Source organism: Canis lupus, chromosome 11 (genome assembly GCF_003254725.2).
Source record: "Canis lupus dingo isolate Sandy chromosome 11, ASM325472v2, whole genome shotgun sequence".
Lineage (NCBI taxonomy): Eukaryota > Metazoa > Chordata > Mammalia > Carnivora > Canidae > Canis > Canis lupus.
Genome location: NC_064253.1, coordinates 57770128 through 57794967, shown reverse-complemented (window position 1 = coordinate 57794967; position 24840 = coordinate 57770128). Strand labels below are relative to the sequence as shown.

Below are 24840 nucleotides of genomic sequence, written 5' to 3'. Positions count from 1 at the left end.
AGAATGTCCAGCACAGCCCCTCATGGTAGATGAAGATGGAGATGGGACAGTTAGAGGAAAGTGCCCGCAGCCTGACCATCTGAGAATGTGCACTTTCTGCACCCAAACCCAGGTCCAACCTGAAGGCAGACAGCTCATGCCTTGCCTTAGTCAAAAAAGAGAGAGAAGTACAACCAGGTCCACTGTAGCAACACTTGGGAGCCAGGCCATCGTGGCTCCAGCATTACTATGAGGAGGCAGCTTTATGTCCTTGGAAAAGTTACTTAACCTCTCTCAACCTCAATTGAATCCATATCTTGCCGGATTGTTAAACGATTCCTCTGAATCCAAGGGTGTCCTTGTGCTGTTATTGAGTGCTGAGACAAACAAATACATACTAAGCAGGAAGTTAAACATTGCCGGGAAAGGAGTTCCATCTCAGGAGTTCAGAGACCTTGATTGCATGGTGTAAGGAAAAGGAGAAGTAAATTTTGGAACAGTCTAAAGGTAAATCATTGTACTTTTCAGGTGTTTCTTAATCTCAAGGGAAGTGCACAATAAGAAACTTTGCCCCCATTCCATTTCTGAGCTCATCTTCAACTTCACCTTTACTACATCCCTGAAATTGCTCCATCCATGGCCTCTCCAGTCCTGAACTTCATTTAATAAGGGATGGGACCACTGGGCAGAGATGAAGTGAGATGTCTGCTAAGCTCATTATTAGGTTATTTTTTTAAAGCTGACGGTAAATGATTTGTTTTCAAGAGCACTGTAGAGGTGCAAATGTAAAAATAACCGGTCTCAAAATATCTCCGTCACAAAGGTACATCAAAACATCAAATGCAAATTGCTTAACCTCTCTGAGTCTCCTCTGCTCATTGGAGAGAACAATATTTGGTGCTTCTGGCTTGGTGTAAGGAACAGAGATAATGTACATAAAAGCGCCTGCCATCTAGAAAAGCAGGTGCTGAATGAATGGTAGTCATCATATTTGTCTGCCATGAACCAACTGAGTGACCTTCAACGAATCACTAAAGTTCTCTCAGGTTTGTTTTCTCACCTTAAGATTGAGCTGTGTAGCATGTCCAGCTCAAAGAACGCTGTAGTTCTCAGGCCGACAGGTTTAGAGGGATCCTGTCCTAAAAGACACGGATCCTGGGACACAGAGAAGGACAGTGAATTGACTGGCCTCCAGTCTGGGCTCTCCATCTCTGACCATGGCCCAAGACCACCAAAACATGCATCCCATAGGAGGCTTACTAGTTTGTTCACTGATAAAATGGAGTTGTCTTGTGGTAAATCCATTCTTCCTTCCCTTAATATTTGGGGGGGGCGGGGGAGACGGGGAGGAAAGGATTAACCAACTACACATTGAAAGCCAAATAGATCACATAAGTCACATCAAGAGGCTTCAATGCTGTCAGTTTTCCTTCCATTTTGTCTTTAAAACCCAAAGGGAATGGTATGGGGGTGGGGGAGGAGTGAGTTTTAATGCAGTCTTTTCTGCTCTTGACAACTAGGTCACATCTCAACAGCCTCCTGCCCCTCTCATCCCTACCCCTTCCTTTTTCAATTTAAAATGTCACTGCTATCCAACCTGATGAAAGTTATGGCGAGGCAAGGAGAGTTAATGACTGTAGATTGCTTTAAATTGAAAACCCGTGTATGTCGGGAGCCACCTTGACAGCTGAGTGCTTCCCTTGGAATAGCCTAAGTAATTAAGTTTCATATTTAAGCCAAGCATAAGGTCAGATGGATCCTATCCAGGTAGTGCTTTCTGGAAACCTGAGAAGCACAACACTGTACGTGTGTCCTTTTATGATGTGGTGTGGAATTGTGCATGAAGAAAGGGAGGCCAATCTCAGAAAGGCCTTACCTTCTTATGCTCTGCTACCTGAACAAATTCATCCATCCATCCACCCACTCATCAGCACACATGTATTGAAGCCCTGTGTGCCAGCCCTGCATCAGGTGCAGCCGATGCAGAGAGGAATACAGAACTCACAGGCAGGGAGACAGACCTGTGAACAAACCCCATACACCACATCGTCACAGAGACAGCAGGAGAAGAAGACACGGGCAAGCCCATGAATCACTTATGGAAGAGTAAGAATGAATCAGAGAGGGCTTCCTGGAGGAGGTCACCCCTGTAGGGGAAAGAACCCTCCAGCCAGAGTATGAGCAAGACACTGAGGCACGGATTGCAAACCATATTGCAAGCGATATGGTTTGGCCCCACCCTCCGGAGACACTGCACCCAGTTCTGCTGGATGGACAGGACTTCATGCCCTCCTAGTGGTGCCCTCCTTAGGGATTCTGAGATCATAGACGGCCACCTTGCCTTGTGTTCTGACGTATAGCTCCCCTGTTACTCCCACTACCGCAGAGACATCCTTTTAAATCTCCATATGGAAGGCAGTCTGAAATAACTGAAAAAATTTCAGCTCCAAAAGTAGGCATACTGAGGTTTGACACCCCGCTCCATCACTGTGTGTCCATGCAAGCCATGCAGCTTCGAAAACTTCAGATCCTTCCCCCAAAACTGGGAACGATAATGGAATCTACTTCTAAATAGTGAAATATATTTAACGAGTTATTTTAGGAAGAATACTGATGTTAATAAATGTTCCCTCCTCTTTCCCTGAGTATAGAGTTACGTGTGCAGAAGAAAAAAATATTTGGTAAATAACAAGCACGTGTAAGAAATTACAGTTGGTGCACCCTCTGGACCAGCTTTTGGACCCGTCTCCAAAAAAGTGGGAGCTTCTTATCATTACACGCCTCTTACAATTCCACCGTAAAGATTCTTTTCTGTGTTACTTACACGTTATAAAACTGAAGACTGTTTTCCTGGAGGACTTGGGAAATACATGATTCTGGAATTTTCTGCCTTGCAGAGTGCTGGATTAACCAGCTGTTACCGTATCGTGTTATTCCTTTCTTCCAACTCAGCTTCTAAGTTTGAGCGGGGAAACCTGAAAATGGTGTATGCAGACCATTAAGAGGCACTTAGATCAGATTTTTAGGGAAACAGCAGTTAACTATTTTCTTTAAATGTGATCACTGGTATTTCAAAGTCAGGTTACCGGATGGGCAGGCTGGAGCCCTAGAGTTCTCCTGTGTGGTTTTCCTCTCCTGCCACATCATCACAAAGGTGGGGCTGGTGCTCTGTTGCTCTCTGCTTATAGTGCATGACAGAAGTTTGAATTTTGTTATGAGAAAAACTAATTCCAGCGGGTGCCCCCTTCACCCTTGCTAATGACCAAGTAAACAGAGCTCATGGAATAAGGGTCTCTTCCTTTGTATACAAGAGATGCTTGGGCATAAATTATGCCCAAGATGATATACTGTTAATAGTTTTTGCTTTTTCCCCTGGTTACATTCAGTGGAGTCATGAATATTTATGAATATAGTTATTTACAATGCAACTGAAAGGTGTGAACAGTGCTCAAACTGATTAGGATTATTGTGAGAGACAGTCTTCCTTCCAGGTTTTCGGATTTCCATACGCTGAAATCTATAGGGGAATCACATGAAACAAGACTCCTCCCTATTTATTCTTCGTGCTAATAAGTAAGTAGTTGCTTCCAAGGCTCTCAAGATTCTGGCTGGAAAAAACCCAGAAAGCTTGGAAATGTGTGAAGCTTGCCATCTAGCGGCTATGATGTGAAGTGTCACAAACGATCAGAAAAGCCATCTTTTTTTGTTCTTCACAAACATCATTAATCAAGTCTAAGAAGGTGAGAAATTGACCTCACATTCCCTCTGTCATACCCAAGGCCTCCGAAGACCCTCTGTCCCGATGCGGCTGTGGGAAGTGGTGGAGTTTCGGGACACGTCAGATGAGAAGGCGGCATCATGGGGGAGCCCAGGGACCCGTAAGGGGTGCCCCTCTCATCACATTTTAGGTGGCTTCCTGCAACATCTGAGCATGCGGGGCTGCTCAGCCAGAGGAGCCAGTGCAGTCCCACGTGGGGCCTCGCCTCTGTCCGCCCCCCCCCCCCATCCTTCTGTCCAGTAAGACTTCAGGCCTGGTGTTATGGGTTGAATTGTGTTCCCCAAAACACAATGATGAGGTTCTAATGAACTAACCCCCTGGTACTTCAGAACAAGGCCTGGTTTGGAAATAGGCTCATTGCAGACATGATTAGCTAAATTGAGGTGTGGTCACACTCTAGACACTCTAGAGGGATGGGTCCCTAATCCAACATGCCTGGTGTCCTTCTAAGAAAACGGTCACTCTGGAGAGACAGACACAGGGAGAGCACCATGAGCATGAGGCAGAGGTTGGATTTACGCAGCTGCAAACCAACGGATGCAAAGACGGCCAACAAACTGTCAGATGCTTGGAATAAGCAAAGAAGGACCCCTCTAAGGTTTCAGAGGGAACATGGCCCTGCTGACATCTTGATTTCAGACTTGTAGTCTCCAGAACTGGGAGACAGCTTCTGTTTAAGCCCCACTTTGTGGTACTTTGCTTCGACAGCCAAGCAGATGCGTGCACCCAGCCTTTCACCTCCAGGGCTTCGTTCAGGCTACTGCAGGCTCTCATTTTCCAGACAAGCACATGTGGTTGTCCTTGGTTGTGAGCTGCCCTCCCAGCTGCCAGTCCCTCCCCTTCACAATGCCCGATTAATCTTTCTAGAATAGAATCCTGATTCAGTCATTCTTGTGTGCTTTCTATCACTCTTTTGGTGTCCTATAGAAATCACATGTCTTGGCCAAACATTCAAAACTCCCATTGAGCTGGTTCCTTCCATTTCACTTCGGTATTTTACTCCAGTCCTTCAGCCACATTGCACCAGTTGCTGTGATCCCCACCTCTCCCTTTCCCATTTCTGTGGTTATGGGACCTGCCGCCCCCCCCTTGTCTTCGTCAGGATCAAACAGTACTTCCTGCAAAGACAAGTCTTCCTCTATTTGTTACCAGCAAGAATTCTAGGAATTTCCCAACAACTCAATTCTCTGAATTCTTATAGCTCTTAGCTTTACGTTTCTGATGACATCTTTCCTTTTCTATCTTATGTTATAATTAACTACAACTTTCTAATGCCTCAAGTCACTCAGCAGCAAGTAGGCTTTCTCAGTGCTCTACATGTTGAAGAAACATGATTGGATAAATGATGTCCTGTAAGGAATGATTGAATAAACACTGCACTTTCTTTTTTTTTATTTATTTTATTTATTTATGATAGTCATAGAGAGAGAGAGGCAGAGACACAGGCAGAGGGAGAAGCAGGCTCCATGCACCGGGAGCCCGATGCGGGACTCGATCCCAGTCTCCAGGATCACACCCTGGGCCAAAGGCAGGCGCCAAACCACTGCGCCACCCAGGGATCCCAACACTGCACTTTCTTTAGTATCTAGGAAATAGACATTTCTTCACTTCATCTAATATTGTGCTCTCCTGTGACCTCCCTGTTCTGGCCACAGTGGCCTTTTTAAAATTCTTCTATTTGAGACCCTCCTCCTGCCCCAGTGCCTTTGCACATATAGTTCCTGCCTCCCGGAACACTCATCCCTCACATCCCGGAGCATCCAATTAATTTATTATTCTCCTTGATATTTCAGCTTAATCATGATTTCCCCAATGAAAGTTTAGTTCATCTTTTCGACTGGATCAAATTTGCATTGTGTGAACTCCACTGGCACCACAAATTCCTAATGTGTTACCTCTAACCTGCAACACTCACCACAGGTGCCCCTTTAACATTTCTGGGCATAGTAATTTGGCTAATGCCCATCTTCCCTGCAAAACTGTAAGCTCCATGAGGACAGAAACAGCTGGAAAAGTATCTGCTTTAGATCACTATGCTATGCATGCTTCTTGTATAGTAAATGTTTAATAAATATTTGTGAAGAAAGCAAATGAATATAGTTGGGTATATCTACATGTACACGTATATAAACAGTCTTAAAATTTTCTAGGCAAGCCTAAAGTAGGCACAATTATAACATCTATCATTTTTGTACCTACTATGTGCTAGGCATTGAGCCTAATTCTTTAATGTGTTCTATCTCATTTAATCTTGAAAATGATGCAATGAGTTAGCAATTGTTGCCCCAGTTTTATAGATGAGCAGTGATTTAAATAAGTAATTTTGCCCACGATCATAGAGTTGTTAAATAGCAAATTTAACAATTGAAATTGTTAAAAATTGAAAGCTCTAGGCAGCCCAGGTGGCTCAGCGGTTTAACGCCACCTTCAGCCCAAGGTGTGATCCTGGAGACCCGGGATCGAGTTCCACATCGGGCTCCCTGCATGGAGCCTGCTTCTCCCTCTCCCCGTGTCTCTGCCTCTCTCTCTCTCTCTCTCTCTCTCTCTCTCTGTCTCTCGTGAATAAATAAATAAAAATCTTAAAAAAAAAAGAAAAAAGAAAAGAAAACCAGTGCTCATACTAAACACCATGCCAGAATTACAAAAGAAAATCAAACATATTATTCTTGATTCTTTTAAATACACATGTTACACATAAAAGACTAAGCAAATAGTGCTACATCTTTCCAGTCATACTGTTTATTAAATTGTAGATCTCTCAATAGCAAAACCGTTTATTTCTCAAGGGACTCTATCTTGTTCACCACAGAAGACCCATCAGCTGGCACAGGGCCTGGCTCACAGTAGGTGTTTGATATATATTTGTTAAATGGATTTGAACTTGAAACAACGTTTGTCACATCCAAGGAAAACAAAACACATATAGCCAGAGCCAAATATCTGCTTTGGAGAAAGCAAATAAAGAGTAAGAAAGGAAAATAAAGAAGATAGGGTACAAAAGATAGGTGCACATGGTATGCTATTTTAGATGGCTTTTTAATTATTTTAGATGTTCTCTCACTCAAATCTAAAATAATACTATGACACCATTATATATTTTTAAAAGATTTTATTCATTTATTTGAGAGAAAAAGAGAGAGAGAGAGAGCACCAGCAGGGAAAGGGGCAGAGGAAGGGGGAGAAGCAGACTGCCCCCTGAGCAGGGAGCCTAATGTGGGGGCTCAATCCAAAGACCCTGGGATCATGACCTGAACTGAAGGCAGGCAGACACTTAACTGACTGAGCCACCCAGACGTCACTACGACACCATATTATTCCTGCTTTGCAGATGAGGAAGCTGATGCTCAGAAAAGGTTTTAAACTCAGGGCTGTGTGGTTCCGCAGTCTACAGGATGGCTAACCTCAACACAGATTAATGTTAAATATGGTAATTTGCAACACCACAGATAGGTGTGGGCTTCCAAGTCAAGATCAATGACCCACTACCTGGGAAGCTCCCAGAATGGCTGTGTGATACTGCTCAGAAACCCATTCTCCTGACTTGGAAGATGAGGCCTTAAATGAGCCAAAGGATCCATCACTTCCATTTCTATTGGTTTTATTTTCCAATATCAGTGATTTTTGCATGTGACCATCTCATAGTTCTTTCCCTGAAAATTCTTGAGGAAAAAATAATGACTTGCTGAAATGGAAGTGCCATTAGGCTCCTGATTTCTTCTGGCACAATCAGTGAACCCTTTTAATTTACTTACTGCGGTGAATGTCCAATGGTCCAGATCCCTCCACAGTGATAAAGAGAAAAAGTAACACTGAAAATGACTAGGAATAACAGCCAGAGAAAATTGAAGCAATGGCATTGAGCTGCATAATAATGCTCAACTACGAAGTTTATGTAATGTGGAGCAATGGGGGACTCAACTTCACATTGACCAAAACTTAAGATCCAGCATGACATTGCATCCTCTGCAGGACAGGAGTTAAGCAATTCTTGGTAACACACTGAATTATTTTAGTGAAGTGGGACCATCTTCCTGAGAGTGTCTGTTCAACCAGGAGTTAACTTCTCCTCTCATGTAACATTTCTATATGCATGCCCACATCTCACTCTCAGAACAACCACATGCAGTGGAGAAGGCAGTTATAATTACTATCACCATTCTACAGATGAGGAGGCTGAGGTGGGTACAGAAATGGCTCCTCAAAGGGCTCATCGCTAATCTGGGCAGAGCAGGGACTGGAACCTGGTCTACTGAATTCTTATGCTCTTTCCACTACCCCTCACTACATAGAAGAATAGAGGAATACACTTACTAAAAGTTTTCAAGCTAGTATCTCTTTCCACATGATGACCATCAGGGGTAAATCAGTGAAGACTCCAGAAGCATGCCTGATGGGCCAGTGAGGTCGTCAATCCTCAAGGAGTATGCTGAACTGGGGGAGCCAAAGTCAATGCTGAGAAAATGCTTAGAGCAGTAAGTGGCACCGTGTAAATGGTACACGAGGAACGCTCAGTAAATAACAGACACGTAGGGACCCAGGCTGCCAACTGTTCATTCTTTAAGACTTCATCTTCACCAGCAGGGTAAATAGTACTGAAATTAGTAGTAATATTAATAATGATTAAGGTTTATCATATCAGGTAAGATCAACTTTAATCCTCCTACAGCTGTAAACATGTATTATTAGCCCCATTTTACAGATGGGAAAAACTGCTGTTAAGCAAGTTGTTTGAGGCCTTACCACTACTAAGTGGGCCGTTCAGAGCTGATGCTAGGTGATTCTCTTTTAAATTTTTTCCACTCTATCATGCTTCTTTCAGATCTAGCTCATTCAGTCACTTGGGATAATAATTCAGTGGTTTGTTGTAGTCTACGAAGCTTGCCTTTCCCTTTAAATTGTCTAGCTCTTGGGGAAGATACCCCATAGCTTTGTTGTGGGATAGAATCATGTTTCAGCACAATCGCCGTGAGAGTGATATTTTGGCTGAACTGAAAACACAAAGAAGGTGTTAGCATTTTTTAAGTGAGTGTTTGCCCCCTTGGGTTTGATTTAGTGGCCTGGGGTTTTCCCCCCTTAGACCCTTTGAACAGCATTGCTCTTGAATCCGATTTATTTCTTATGCATTTGGAGTAACTGATGTGCTTCCAAAGGAAGAAGGAATATGGGGAAGGGGGGTAGTGCATCAGATTCCCATTTAACAAAAAGGACAAATCCAGTTTAAGCAAAGAGGAAAGAGTGACACCACAGAAGGGCCACTGGCAGTCTCAGAACAAGCCAAAGGTTTCTCTGGGCTCATCACAGCCATTCCCAAAGTGGTCTGCAGGACAGCCATCAGGCACCAGTTCAACAGCGAGGAAGACCAGTTGTAAGATGATGAATTCCAAGTAACAATAGGGCAACCAAGGCTAATATTCTGGGGAACCGTGTGTTCTTGAAAAAATGCCCTGAATCCAGCGTTGCCTGCATTCCTCAGGAATATGTCACCGCCTGTAGGTGATCACGTGAGAAATCCTGTGCGACATCTGAGTGGTCTCTTAGAAAGGCCCTGAACCCCATACCTTGACAAGGGTCAATGACCACAACGGGAAGAAGATCAAGGCTGGCTTCCCCTCCCAGAGAATTTAGGAAAAATAGGTGTAAGACCAACCCTGTGATGCGCCACCTCACTTGGTCCCCCCACTAGGCCTGCATAATAAGCAGGAAGGGCCGAAGACTGCTCTTCCCTCCCTAATGCCTTGCAGGTTTATTAAGCGTATGTATTGCAGGACAGGTGCTGGGGGTGGGGGGACTGCCCTTTTGGGGGTGATTTGCTAAGGAAATGTGAGGAGGTGAGAAGGTAAAATCCTAGCAAGGGAACTAGAGAGAAAATCGAGGGATCCCTGGGTGGCGCAGTGGTTTGGCGCCTGCCTTTGGCCCAGGGCGCGATCCTGGAGACCCGGGATCGAATCCCACGTCGGGCTCCCGGTGCATGGAGCCTGCTTCTCCCTCTGCCTGTGTCTCTGCCTCTCTCTCTCTCTCTCTCTGTGACTATCATAAATACATTTAAAAAATTTTAAAAAAATTTAGAGAGAAAATCGAGGAGGGCCAGGAGAGAAGGAAGGAGGGCGCAGGGGCAGCCTGTGGGCCTCTGGGTTCCCCCGGGGCGCCCATCCCCTGCAACCCTCAGCTCCCCCCTGCTCCCCGCCTGGCTCCCCACCCCCGCTCGCTGGGGCTGGTCGTGGGGGTCCCGCGAGCCCCCCAAGGCTGCCCGCGCCCCGCAACCGTCCGCCCCCCGCGCCCCCAGCGCCCCAGCGAGGGATGCCCGCGTGCACAATGGGGAACGAAGCCAGTTACCCCGAGGAGATGTGCTCCCACTTCAGCCAGGACGAAATTAAGAGGCTGGGCAAGCGGTTCAAGAAGCTGGACCTGGACTGCTCGGGCTCCCTGAGCGTGGACGAGTTCCTGTCGCTGCCCGAGCTGCAGCAGAACCCGCTGGTGCAGCGAGTGGTCGACGTCTTCGACACGGACGGCAACGGAGAGGTGGACTTCAGGGAGTTCATCCTGGGGGCCTCCCAGTTCAGCGTCAGGGGGGACGAGGAGCAGAAGCTGAGGTTTGCCTTCAGCATCTACGACATGGATAAAGACGGCTACATCTCCAACGGGGAGCTGTTCCAGGTGCTGAAGATGATGGTCCGGGACAACCTGAAAGACTGGCAGTTACAGCAGCTGGTGGACAAGACCATCATCACCCTGGATAGAGACGGGGACGGGAAGATCTCCTTCGAGGAGTTCAGTGCTGTGGTCGGAGGCCTGGAGGTGCACAAGAAGCTGGTAGTAATTGTGTGAGCTTTTCCGTTAAGAGCACCACCCACCAACCCTTACTTCCCTTTCTGTCCCTTTTGAGATGGGCTCCAGGCAGCCCAGCAGCCCTCTCTCTGACTTACTTGGAAGTGCTTCTCTTTGTCAAGCCACGTTTTTCTAACACGAACCTCATGACCAACTCGGTGTCATTCATTCTTTTTCTCTCAGCGATTCAGGGTAACGCTCTAACTGGGGGAGACCAAGATGAAGGAGCGTGGTGGGGAAAGAAAACCAAATGGCTTTTCTAAACGTCTTTTTCTTGGTTTTGTTGTGTTGTGTTTTTTTTTTTAAGATTTTATTTATTTATTAATAAGAGACACAGAGAAAGAGAGAGAGGCAGGGACACAGGCAGAGGGAGAAGCAGGCTCCATGCAGGGACCCCGATGTGGGACTCGATTCCAGGTCTGCAGGATCAGGCCCTGGGCTGAAGGGAGCACTTAACCACTGAGCCGCCGGGGCTGCCCTTTTTCTTGGCTTTGACGCAGAAACCAAACTATAAAGAGTCAAAAAGAACTTTAAAAATCCCCAAATGAGAAAATATACACATCTTGGCCTTTACCTCTCATGGTGTTACATATGGGAGAAAATTGCACAATTTAAATCAGGTGCTGGGTGGATAGTTTTGATTTACCTGCAGCCAAGTTCTCACGACGGATTGTTAACTTCCTGTGGTGGCAACAGGAGCAGATATATTTCTCTTGGCTGAACACCTCTTTGATCAGTTCTCTCTGGGCAGCGAAAGCCCATCTTTCCCTTTCCTGGGCTGCAGCCAGCTGCCCACCCTACGTGCAGAAATCCCTGAGCCTGTCTGGAGGGTTCCTCCTGTCTCATCGTTTCAGCTCCTGACCAGAAACTGGTCTCAGGACTCTTATAAGAAATACTGAACCTGGATTAAGTGCCCAGCCCAACTATCAGCCTCGGTGGCAGTCTTTCAGGGTGGGCTACCCATCCCAATACGAAGTTCAGTTAAGACTGCTTCCAGCCAAACAGGGTGGGGGCCTTCCCAGAAAGCTCTTACCTCCAAAACTCAAGCCCCCTACCACCACCCCAGTTACAGGGAAAGGGACAGATTCAGAGTCATTCTTCCCACAGGACAGAGACAAACACAATCAAAAGATGCAGATACGGGCAGACCTGTCTCTGCAGAAGGGGGGGAATGCCATCTGTACTAGCTAAACTTAGTTTTAGAAATCAGACTCCGGGCCTGGCAGGGAAGCTGAGAGCTCTTTCACCCCAGGAAGCTTTTCTCTTGGAACACTCAGCCCATATTTCCTCATACCCTAATACACCTGCAGCCAAGGTGTGTACTGGAGCCTATTTACACTGGGCAAAGGCAACGAGTGTGCATCTCTTCCTAGCTCTGTGTTAGTGACGTCATCACGTTGATAGATTGAAATTGGCCACCGTGGAACTAGCACATCACGGGAAGGAGCAAAAACTTTTCATTTTGTTTGGAGAACCAGTATAAGTAAGTATATCACTGCCTGTACTGCAGATCTTACCCGATCTCTGAGGTCCCACTTAACTGTCAGTTATCAGAAAACAAGGTGTCCTTGGTCCCAGCATTTGCCACTTCACTACCAATCCTCTTCCTTACAGTGGACCACTCCCCCATGGAAGGGCTTAAGGCTCTCAAAACACCGGTACAATGAAACATTCTCTCCCTACACAGGATAAAACTCAGGTGATTTTACTCAGGATGAAGAATATCTGTTTGAAAGATACTATTATCCTTATATTTTGAAGAAGCTAGTAGCTGGTCTTGAAAAAAACAAAAGTAGGAAAAATAAGTCCACAAATTTAATTACTGTCAGGGTACCCATCTACCAAGGCTCCCTGCCACACTTATTATTTTCTAGATTATTTAGGAACCACAAAAAATAGAGGAGTCTCTGTCCTTTAATTCCTGTGCAGTCCTAGAAAATGTATTAATACTCAAGAAATGGCCCCAACCCTGTGTGATACCCTCATTGCAGGATAGCATCAAATCAGACACACTTGGGTTTGGAGTTGCTTGCAACTCGGTTTTTATGACGGTCATTTATTAACTCTGTGAGCATAAGCAAGTTACTTAACCTCTCAGGATCAGTTCTCCTAATTAAAACGAGGATCCATTATATGGTTATTTTGAAGATTCAAAAATATAAAACATTTAAAACATTTAAGGGGTGCCTGGATGGCAACTCTTGATCTCAGGGTTGTGAGTTTGTGCCCCATGTTGGGTGTAGAGCCTACTAAAATAATAATAATAATAATAATAATAATAAAAGTAAAGTGCCTAGAGCACAATGAGTTCATTGTAATTTCCTTCTCTTCCCCCCTTTACTCCACTTCTATTAGATCAAGATACATAAGGGAAAGAATTCTTCGTCTTGAACTCTTTCTTAGTACTTAGCTATAGCAGTGTAAAATTAGCTGGATGTTTGTATAATCCTAATCCAGGAAAGAAACAATGTCATAGCCCTCCTGACCCCCTCATGTGCAGAGGTAACGAGAGACTTCTTGGCCAGAGAAAGTTTAGAAGACTCTCATTCTAGCCCAACCTATTTGACTTTGTGGAGGAAACTATGCAAGAGGAAAGTCAGCATGTGTAGTACTAGCTGACAAGGCCTCTTGGAGACTTTTTTTTTATATACTCTGCAATGTACACATTAAAATATGGAAATTTAAAAATTACGACCAAGGGTTTGAAACATGTTGAATTACATGTTTAAATTTAACAAGAGGAGGAAAAATATTTCAGCTCCTGGAATGGCTGGAATTAACAAGCTAATTGCTCCATCAGTCTACTTAATGTAGTTACCCAGAGCTTTATGGTAATGACCTTGAACTGAGAACTGTTTCTACTTTTAGCAACTGGAAAAATCTGACTGTATGGATATTTGGGGAGAAAGATCACATTTACTTCCAAGTTAGAATGTTTTGATTTTTCTGTGAGTTGCTAGTTGCCAACAAATATAGTTCTGTACAACTCCTTGTGTGATAATGGTAGTTAACATTTATTGAACCACTGTTCCAGACACTGTTGAATTTGTTATATCATTTAATCATAACAACACTGCGAAGTAGGTGCCATCATTCGGTTTAATGCATGAAGCTGTAGAGAGATCTAGAATCTCCTCCAAGATCTCCCGGTTGGTAAGTGGCAAAGCAAAAACTTGAACTAGGCTTTTTATTTATTTATTTATTTATTTATTTATTTATTTATTTATTTATTTATTTATATATATATATTTTTAAGATTTATTCATTCATTTGAGAGTGTGCACCCATGCACTGCAGTGTGGAGCTTGCTTCTCCCTCTGCCTGTGTCTCTGCCTCTCTCTCTCTCTGTGTCTCTCATGAATAAATAAATAAAATCTTTAAAAAATAATAAAAATAAAAAATAAACTGATAATAGCAACCAATATACTTCCAGGCTATACAGATCAGTAACAATATGTTGTTATAAATCCAATATTAATGGATTCTATCTGCTCTCTACCACATGTTGCAATCCCAAACCACAAGACACTTCTTCTTTTTTTTTTTTTTTTTTTTTTTGAAATAAGAGAAAATACAGCCTTAGCTCTATTGGTTTATCCTCAAAGTCTATCATGCTTTAGAGGCATTCTCAGGGAAAAACCTCTCAGGAAATATTTTTTGTTTAGTTACAAATTCTATTCTTCACTTGTACTATTGAATCTCTTTGTTAGCATATAAGAAGTCATTGATCTGGCTACTGTGCTTTATCTGTTTTGCATGCCTTGAAAAGGGAATGGCTTGGATGTTTTTTAAGACAAGGTGGCACCGTAATAGGCCACTAGACTGAGAATCAGCCTGGACGCCTCTCCTTTCATATTGGCTACTGTAGCTATCCCAAAGGCTGGTGACTGTGCGCATAGCAGCAAATCATGTGTCAGCTTTAAAGACATTAGCTGGTTCACAATGAAAAACCACAACATTGAAGAAACACCAGCAGCAAGACAGCTGTGTACATCAAAGGCTACAGTCTGAAAACTCATAGGCTTTATCCGACCCACAAGTAAATTTTTTTGTTGTTTTATGTGATGTTTGTCCTCACAAGTTTTTTATTTGCCAATATTTTTAAAATCTGAAGCTCTTAAATCAAAATCAAAATGAGCATAAATGAATGCATGCCACCCCAAGATGAGAGTGACCTTTTATTGGCTAAGATACCTATGAAGCATGTGGCTAAAATGGAAAGCTTCAAGGAAGAGAAAATCTGCTCCACTCTTTAGTACAAAAGCTCAAGATGGACTAAAGTGTTCATTATTTTTCAAAAATAGTGCAACTGGTCATAAAACATTTATCCCAACAACCAATATTTTCTAACAGCTGAAACAATAGGTTTACAATAGTCGAAACAAATATAGCCATATAGAACTTCAAACTCCCATATAATAAAATATAACAAAAACTAACAGTTAACTTGTAATTAGAGAAACATAAGTAATACGTAGGAAAGAGGTTAATAGCTTTTTTTCAACAAAAAGCCTTGCCTTGTCTGGAATGCATAACCAGCAAGGATATAAATATATGATTCATACAAAAGGAGATGGAAAAAACATCAAAAAATAGCCTCCCTAAGTAAATACAAATCAGAATGTTTAAAACAAGAAAAATTGATTGCATATAAAACAGGCTTGGCAGGGATGTGAGCATTCTGTGCATCGGGCAGCATCAGGAACAGTGTTCACACTTTGTGAAGGATGCTTCACACATCATGAGGCCTCAAAACAGTAATATCATCTGACTTGTTAATCCCACCCACTGTATATATATATGTATATATACATATACATATATATACATATATATATATATCAGAGAATCAAAACCGATTTTTAAATGTTATACACAGAAGATTTTTTGTTGTAGCAATATTTATCATGTATATATAATATTAAAGAAAATTAAACACCTGACAGTTTGACATTAGTTGCCAATTATGGTAAATAATAGGTGATAAAATAAAGCTATTAAATTAATAAATAAAATGACTGTAAATACACATTTTTGGAAAATAGTATTTTTTTTAAAAAGCATAGTTGCTATATATTTACATAATTCTGGAAAATACATATGTATATGGCTCATATGCAGTTCAGAAAAGAAAATAAGAACTGAAAGTGTTTTGTAGGGACACCTGGCTGGGTCAGTTGGTTAAAGCCTGTGACTCTTGATCTCGGGATTGTGAGTTTGAGCCCCCCATGGGATGTAGACACTTATTTTTTAAAAAGAAACTATGTATGGGAAAAGGATTATGGTTAATCGTCTCTAAAGTTTAGAAATGTTTTTCTGAGTTGCTTTAATAATAAATCAAGATTTTCAAAAGACCACACAATGGAGAAATGTAGCAAATTGAGTACCAGGTCCAAGGCTAAAAAGTGGTTGTGGAAGCCTAGAAGGGGCAGGGGCTTGGAGAAGGCAAGGAACAGAAGGAATGTTTCCTGAACAGGATGGGCAGTGCCACACTGACGGAGCCATTAAGCAGATTACAGATTAAAGAAGACAGAGGTTCCCAGCCCCCAGGGCCTGGAAAGTGATGAGACTTTCCCACAGACACTGGTTGCTGTCCATCTACATCATTTTGCTAATGCAAATGTGTGAGCGCTGTTAATTAACTTTGCTTATGCATTGTCCTGCTGGATTTTGCAGATCATCTCCTCTTGTTTCTTTTGTTAAATGTGATCTTTCCATCTGTCTTCATTGATGAAAAAATTCCAGATCCTCTGAGTGAACATCTTCTTTCTCCCTCTTCATAATCATTGTCATTTTTTTTCTTTTTTTTTTTTAGAAATCCCAAATGATTGCACCTTACACTTTTACCCTACTCTCCAGCCAGGTAAACTGTATCCCTTGGGAGCTGTCCTTGGGACCTCCGAGCCCAGCCTCCTGCAAGTCTCCATCTTCTGTCCTTCCCCCAAATGACTGTATCATTTGTATAGATACAACAATGAAGCTGCCAGATTTGTTGAGCTGCTGCTCTTCCAAGCAAAATAGTGGGTGGCAAAAAAAAAAAAAAGTGTATAAATCAGGTCTTCTAGATTAGAAAACGTATTTGCTTCCTATGTATGTACCCTGCTTCCAAGTATCTAGGAGTCATCCATAGTTCAGACTTTCCATAGCTCTTCTTTCCTTTACCTTTCACTAAAATCATTATTAGTCCCCAACTCTTGTTCTTACTAAAGAAAATCAGTTTGAACACCAGGATTGGGCTTTACAGACTCAGAGAAGAGATAATGCAAAGTTTAACGCACTAGATCACTAAAATATAAAATTATTTCCCCTGGTTCTCGTAGTTATTTTATTCTGGGGGAAGCCTACTTTAATGGGTACTGGAAATCTCGAGATTAACTGTAACTAAGTTTCTTTTCAGATACATATTGTATTTAATAGGCATGTATTGAACACCCACTATACACCAAGCTTTTGGACGCATATAAAGAAAGGCAAAGCCTCACTGTATCAGAGAAATCTTCCTAGAACAGACTCATGGATTCACTTCAGGGTTCTACATTAAGAAATAAAGTCTATTTCAAGATAGGTTCTATTTACAGCTTGGAGCTAGAGGAGCTTATCCTTTAAGCAGTCTATGGGGTCCTGTTCTTTGGTTGCAAGCAACAGATTAAGCAAGAAAAAAGGGGATTATCAAAAGAATAGTGGGGAGCTCAGTGTTTTGAAGTAAGGAAAAGAATAACTGATAATGCCTCAGGAACCACAGGACTCCAGGGACTATGACTTTGAAGCATTGGCACTGGAAATGACTCAGTCTCAACTTTCAATGCCAATATCTCTGTTTCAAATGCAAATTGGCTTACCTTAGGTCACATGCTTGGCTTTAAGGGACCAAACAATGAGGAGTCTGATTGGTTGATAAATGAAAACTACGAATTTCCCCAAGGAAAGGGTCCTAAGCAAATAAAATCAATACAATACATGCCCAACACAAATCAGCTGAAATTACTGCATTCAATCTCTAACTTTTTATTAATTGCAAATATACTTCCCTCCAATTAGGTCCCAGAGTGATGAATACTGGTATTATGAAGTCATGATGGCGAGTTTTCCAAGCTCACTTTTCTCATCTATCAATTGAGAATACCCATCTCTATCTTTCTCCCTCACAGAATTATTCTAAAAATCTCCTGAGATATACAAAAGTGTTCAGGGAGTAGAAGGGAAAGGAGAAGAAATGGGTAGGAAATATCATAAAGGGAGACAGAACATAAAGACTCCTAACTCTGGGAAACAAACTAGGGGTGGTGGAAGGGGAGGAGGCGGGGGTTGGGGGTGAATGGGTGACGGGCACTGAGGGGGGCACTTGACGGGATGAGCATTGGGTATTATTCTGTATGCTGGCAAATTGAACACCAATAAAAAATAAATTTATTATTTAAAAAAATAAAAAATAACGTGTTCAGGGAGAAAAATTGGTACACATTTACATTATACAAAAAGATTCTAGCTTTTGAATGCTTTCATCCGTTCTTTCAAAAAATATTAATTGAAGACCAAGTAAATGCTAGGCACTGTTCTAGGCAATCAGGGTACAGTCTGAACAAGATGTACAAAACTCCTATCCTCTTGGAGCTTACATTCTATGTAAGAAGGGAAGTAGGCAATAAATAAAATATATTATGTTAGGAGAAAAATAAAGCAGAGTAAGGGGGTTAAGTTGTGTCCAGGAAAGGAAGGGGAGGAAGTTTTGCCCTTTTTAACCACATGGTTAGGGGAGACTTTATTGATAAATGACATTTGAATAGAGAATTGAAGAAAATGAGGGAGAGGAACAATACTGATTACTGGCAGGAGTTGCAGGCAGAGAGCACAGAAAATGAAGACTCTCAACTGCTCCATAGACTTAAGCAAGAGGAAGCCCAAGTAGCTGAGCAAAATGAACAAGTGAGAGAAGGATATGAAGTCAGAAGTACAGGACTAAATCATGGAAGGTCATTTAGACTATTGTAAGAACTCAAGTTTACTCTAGAGGAGATGGAAAACTGTCACCAGACATTGAATGACATGTTTTGTTGAGGGAGCCAAGCTGGATGCTGTGCAGAAGACAGACTGAGGGGATCAGAGAACCAAATAGAAGGCTATTTCGATAGTCCAAGTGAGCAATGACAGTGGCATAGACCAGAGTGGTTGGTTGAAGTGGTGGGAAGTCATCAGATTCTAGGTATACTTTGAAGGTAGGGTTCGCCATATTTGCAGACACACTAGGTATGGATGCTAAAGAAAGAGAGCAGTCAAAGATGACTCTAAGACTTTTTGCCTGAATGATAGCAAGGATGGGGATTCTCTGATGAGAAAGACTATGAGAGGAACAGTTTTCAGGGGGGAAAATTAGTTTATTTCAATGTGTTAAGCTTGAGATGTCTGTTAGATATCCTAGCAGCAAGACTGAATAAGAAGTTGGGGAAGATATAAATTTAGAAATCATTGGCCTGTAGGTAGGATTTATAGCCGTGAGTCTGGACAAGAAAGTGAATGTAGCTAAAGAATCAAGGCATGCCAATATTTATGATCATAAAGATGGGGAGGAACCAGTAAACAAGACTGAAGTAGAACAGAGAGGTATCCCAGAAGCAGTGAAGAAAATATATCAAAGAGGATGAAATAATCAATGGTGTCCAACCTGGTACATGAATAAGGTGAAGACTGTTGTATTGGGCAATGTGGAGGTCATTGATGGCTTTGACAGGAGTTATCTAGGTTACAGGTTGGGACAAAAAGCCTAAATGGAATGAGTTCAAAAGAGAATGGGGACAGAGAAATTGAAAACAAGTATAACCAACTCTTTAGAGGACCAGAGAAAGTGTGCAGTTGGTATGTTGAGGATGTGTACTGGGGGCTAGGAAGGCTTAGCTCTTTGGACTCAGTAACATCTGAAGCATGATGCATGAAACACTCTTCTGCATTTCTGGAGGTTTCAGAATTAGTCATCTAACCAGCTGTCAGATGTTTCAAATGTCCACATCTGAGCAAGATGCAAAGCACGGTTTAGGCAGCAACAAAATTGGTGGTCTTGGCCTCTTTATGCTGGGAGCACTCATAATCTGGGCAGGGACCACTTAGAACATTTGACACAACAGGCATCTCCCTTTATCTGAATCTAGTCCATTCCTGGAAATACGTTGGCTGGTGAACTTCCAGATGGTGGGAGTCCTTTCCATTGTTTTAAATGAAAAAAAGAAAAACTAAAAACAAAGCATTCCTACTTCATCCAAAAACCCCAACCAGTTTTAAATATCACTAAAACACTCTTAGACACGTGTGTTTAATATCTAAGGCACAGTGCATATAACAGTCCATCAAGGATTTCTGCATAATAGGAAGCATTTAAAACATCGCTTCTTATTCATTCTTTCTTTAATGCATAATTATTGGATATTCGTGGGTGTGATATGCAGAGTATGTTTTCCCTCCACAATGCAATGAATATATGCTAATGTAAATAATAAAATGCTAAAGAAGCATAACATATATAAATAACATTTAGCAAAATAGTCAAGCAAGGCAGTTTTTTGAGTGGTTACATATTGATTAAAGAGGTAGCTCAGAAAAAAAAAAAAAAAAAGAGGTAGCTCAGTGAGATTGGATGGCCTAGCATGAATGTATGATGGAAAAAAAGCCATAAATGGCCGAGATTTGCCCATGGCTAAATCCTAGGACAGTCTTCTCTCCTTGAGAGACTTGAGACCTCAGAAGTGTATGGCTGTGAGCTATCAAATGAAGCTGCAGACAAAGCCACAGGATAAAGAAAACAAAAACCTTATGTCTGTTTGCCTTTCTTTGTTGTCATTTATGCAGCTCCTGACAACACACCATTGGGCTCTGATCGCATTTCTGAACAGGATGTTCATACTCCCATCATTTTGTCTGTGTTGCTTAAATGTATTTTTAAGATATGACTTTGAATATCCACTGTTTCTCTTCTTCCTCTGGCCAGTGATAAATGTGGAGTTGAGCAAGTTCCACTTTATTAGAAAGTTTTCACGTGGTATGTGGGGCAGATGCACATAGCTAATGCGCAGTACATGGAACACGTCCGAGGAGGAGAATGGCTGAATTACAACTGCAGCTGTACATCTTATCACTCAGACTCACACACAAGTTAAACATGTTTGTTGGTGCTCACAGGCAGATTATAGCAGATTTTCAATTCGGATGTTGAATTTTGAATTAAAATATTTGCACGTTGTTTTAGGGAATAGACAGTAAGAGTTCAGGTAGCAAGGGATACCTATAAATGGTATTCACTTGAAAGGTAGTATGGGGGACGCCTGGGTGGCTCAGCAGTTGAGCGTCTGCCTTTGGCTCGGGGCGTGATCCTGGATTCCCAGGATCGAGTCCCACATCGGGCTTCTTGCATGGAGCCTGCTTCTCCTCCTTCTGCCTGTGTCTTTGCCTCTCTTTCTGTGTCTCTCATGAATAAATAAATAAAATCTTTAAAAAAAGAGGGAGAGAGAGAAAAGAAAGGTAGTATGGGATTTAGCATCAAACATTCCTGGATCTACAACCTGGCTCCCCCATTTATTAGCTTGTAAGATCTTGGGGAAGGTAGTTAATCTCTATGAGACTCAGTTTCCTTGAATGTGAAATAGGGATAATAATATTTAAAGGGTATTAAAAATCATAATATGCATATGTGATGCCTGGCACATATATTAGTTGTCCAATTTAAAACAAACAGTAATTATATCTACTAGTTTATTAGTATATGGGTGTAAACAAAGGAAAAAATGAGGGGTGCCTGGATGGCTCAGTTGGTTAAATGTCTGACTCTTGGTATCAGCTCAGGTCATGATCTCAGGGTCATGAGATCAAGCACCGTGTCGGAGTCTGCTCAAGATTCTCTCCCTCTCGGGCACCCCAGGTGGCTCAGCAGTTTAGCGCAGCCTTCAGCCCAGAGCCCAATCCTGGAGACCTGGGATCGAGTCCCACATCGGGCTCCCTGCTTGGAGCCTGCTTCTCCCTCTGCCTGTGTCTCTGCCTCTCTCTCTCTTTCTCTCTCTTTCTCTCTCCCTCTCTCCCTCTCTCATGAATAAATAAATAAAATCTTTAAAAAAAAAATTCTCTCCCTCTGCCAACCCCCCTGCTCATGTGCCACTCTATCAAATAAATAAATATTTAAAGAAAAATGTGTAAAATAAACTGAATACAGCCTATTTGATACTGAGGTAATAAGAGGAAAATGAGACTGGTTATTGTCACGCACAAAAACACAGAGGGGGGAGCCATGTGTTTAAAGGCAAGATGTTTCACTATAAGCTGCATTTTTCTCAGTCGTCTTGGCAGCACCTTATAAGAAAGCACTGCCAGTCTGTTAAGCGTTGTGCCAAATGTTTGATGATGTTAACATCAAAAATGAATTCCCCCATTTTGTTCTTCATCCATGGCAGCAACAACTCACTGAATCCTTACATAATAACCATATCCTGTATGCATTACGACAGGTCCCGCCCGAGGGCTATTTTCAGACATATTTGTAACCTACTTTCTGGAGGTCAGCGTTATACAGTTGGTCACCACTTGTGCAGAGATGTCCCAGGAGAAGCCCTAGTACTTGTGTAGCTCTCCGGACCTGATACACCTCTTCCCTTTCCTAGACCAGCATTCCTTATTCCCTAGGGCTGGGCTTCTGCCTCATTGTCTCAGGTGGTCTGCCCAGGTATCTTGCCTTGTTCTCAGTTGCCTAGACCAGGTCATGCCTCTGCTCACCTCCGGTCATTAGTTCTCCAGGGATCCTAGCATCTGTCATTGATGCGGAGCCATCGCTGGAGGATGTACTGTCATGGAGAAAAAGCGATTTCATGCCCAGACTCCAGTGGAGTCCCCAAGTTCTACCTCTGAACGCTGCCCCCAGATGGACTTCCTGGCATACCCAGGAGATGGACCCATGCCTGAACCATGTCTGGCTAAGTGTTTCTTCGGGACTGGAGGTAGAGGCGGGGAGAATGGAAGAAAGGAAACTCCCTTCAAGAGAACGGGAGGACACGGACATCCGTCATTTGAGGGTGATCAAAAATATAGGCTCTGGAGCTAGGCTGCCTGACTTTGAACCCCAGCTCTAATCTTGGCTAGTTGTGCGACCTTGGACAAGGAGCTAAGTTATTTTGTTCCTAAGTTTCCTCACCTATAAAATGGAGACAGGACAGTACCTACCTCATAGGTTGTTATGAATAGTAAGCAAGTTGTGAGTGATAAAGTGTTCAAAGCTGTGCCTTCCACATATTAAGTGATAAATAATTATCAATGATGAGGATGATGACCAAAAGCCCCCGGCAGAGGGATGACATCAGGCTTCTAAGCACTGGCATCCGAGGACTTGCTTAGTATGGTTCTTCCTCACAGCACATGCCTCCTGCACCACCTACCCCTCAGCCACCACGGTCTGCTTCACAACCCCCTACATCACTGGTGCCAGACGTCACTTCTTTCCCTGTTTCTGCAACCTCCAGAGTGCTTACATCTCACCCAAGCCTCCACATTCTACCTCTCTCCCTTTACGTTTTATCTCATGAGCCCACTTCTCCATAAAACTGAGAAGGCATGGATCAGTGTCTGTATCATGGGGTATAAATTGTTTGCTTCCTCCCTAGACTCAAGCCCATTAAAGGCAGGGACGTAACCCTCCTATCCGAATCCTGTGGTACTTCTCAACCAGTGCCTGAAATACTCACTGTGTCAAAAGTCTGTCTTTTCTGTAGTCATTGATACCCGTGACTGAATAATAAATACCCATTTCATAGAGAACTCGTGAGGATTCTCTTAGATCTCATATGTAAACCACTTAGCAAAGTACCTGCCACATATAGTTGTTGTAACTATTGAGAGAGAATCTCAAGCAGGCTCCACGCCCAGTGCAGAGCCCAACCTGGGGCTCGATCCCATGACCCTGAGATCATGACCTGAGCCGAAATCAAGAGTTGGACACTTAATCGACTGAGCCACCCAGGTGCCCTAGCTGCTGTTCTGGTGTACAGCAGAAAGAGCCCAGGCTTCACAGCTAAACAAACATGGACTTATAGACCAGCTTTGTCACTTAAAAGCTGCAAGGACTTCAGTGTCTTCAACTGTAAATTGTGGTTTTAATACCTAGCTCAGTGCAAAAAAAAGTAAGCAGTCAATAAATATTAGGTCCTATCTTTTCCTCCTCTGTGACTGTCTAATTTTGTGGCCTGCATGAATTTACTTCACTCCCCTGGTCCCAGGTTCCTCATCTGTAAAATGAGAACATTGAAGTGGATGATTTCCATGTTCCCACCAGATCTAAATGTCAAAATTATTGAACTCATCATCTCTTCCCCTTAAACCTACTCGTTCTGTGTCCCTGAGAAAGGTTCTTTCCTTGACAACTCTGCAGCACTTTAGTACATTAAATTGTTTCAATTTTTGGTCTCTGTCCCTCTACCTCTCAGTCTCTCTCTAGAGTCTATAGGGTGGTCCAGACACTGGGAACAGTCATACGATAGGACTATATGTGCGTAGCTCCCAGGAAGTGTGCCGGGCAGTGGCCCTCGGTCCAGGCTGGTTCATCCACAACACGTTGTAGTGAAGCCGGTCAAGCACACAGGGAGGGGTGATCTCCAGCTCTCGTTGGGTCCCAGGAAAATGTATCAGCATGGGGCCAGGTGGAGCAACACATTCATGGCCTTTCCTTTCCTGTTCCACCATAGACTTTGCAAATGGGCATCAAACACTTCTCTGGACTTTTCGTGCTGCTGTGCATCGGATTTGGTCTATCCATCTTGACAACCATTGGTGAGCACATAGTGTACAGGCTCCTACTACCACGAATCAAGAACAAATCTAGGCTACAGTACTGGCTCCATACCAGCCAGGTGAGTGCCACAGCATCCTGCCCAGTATCCTAACCTCAGAACTCCCACTGATGGGAGAGGCCAAGTCAGATGGGTGACAAGTTCCCAAGAAAACTAGGGTGGTGTAGACAGTTGGTGTAGAAGACGGAGTTCCTTCTAGCTCATTAATTCGCTTCCCTCTTAAATTAGCCTACCCCATAACTCCCTGTCCTTTCATGGAACCCTCCACTATTGCCCACATGGAAGCCATAGAATTGTTTTCAGCCTCGTTTCACTTAATACTGACAACCTGAAGAGATGGTGTGAGAAGTGTATTTCCTAAAGACTTTTCTAGCCGGAATTGAAACTCCTTAAGTGAGCTTGACGTCCCTGTTGCCATTTAGATGAACCCAGCGGCCCTTGTTCTGTCCC

General features: G+C 42.9%; 2 protein-coding genes across 3 annotated transcripts in view; both read left to right on the top strand.

Moving 5' to 3' along the window:
- The window catches only part of GRIN3A (glutamate ionotropic receptor NMDA type subunit 3A), a 150285-nt gene that overhangs the window by 116138 nt on the left and 9307 nt on the right, over positions 1–24840 (top strand). For both annotated transcript variants that reach the window (XM_025432653.3, XM_025432654.3), the window contains exon 7: positions 24286–24450. In XM_025432653.3, coding sequence (XP_025288438.3) covers positions 24286–24450 — 165 coding nt within the window. The remainder of the gene's footprint in view (positions 1–24285; positions 24451–24840) is intronic.
- On the top strand, positions 10032–10736 carry PPP3R2 (protein phosphatase 3 regulatory subunit B, beta). Its single transcript, XM_025432655.3, has one exon. The coding sequence runs from the start codon at positions 10055–10057 to the stop codon at positions 10580–10582; it is 528 nt and encodes a 175-aa protein (XP_025288440.1). The 5' UTR covers positions 10032–10054; the 3' UTR covers positions 10583–10736.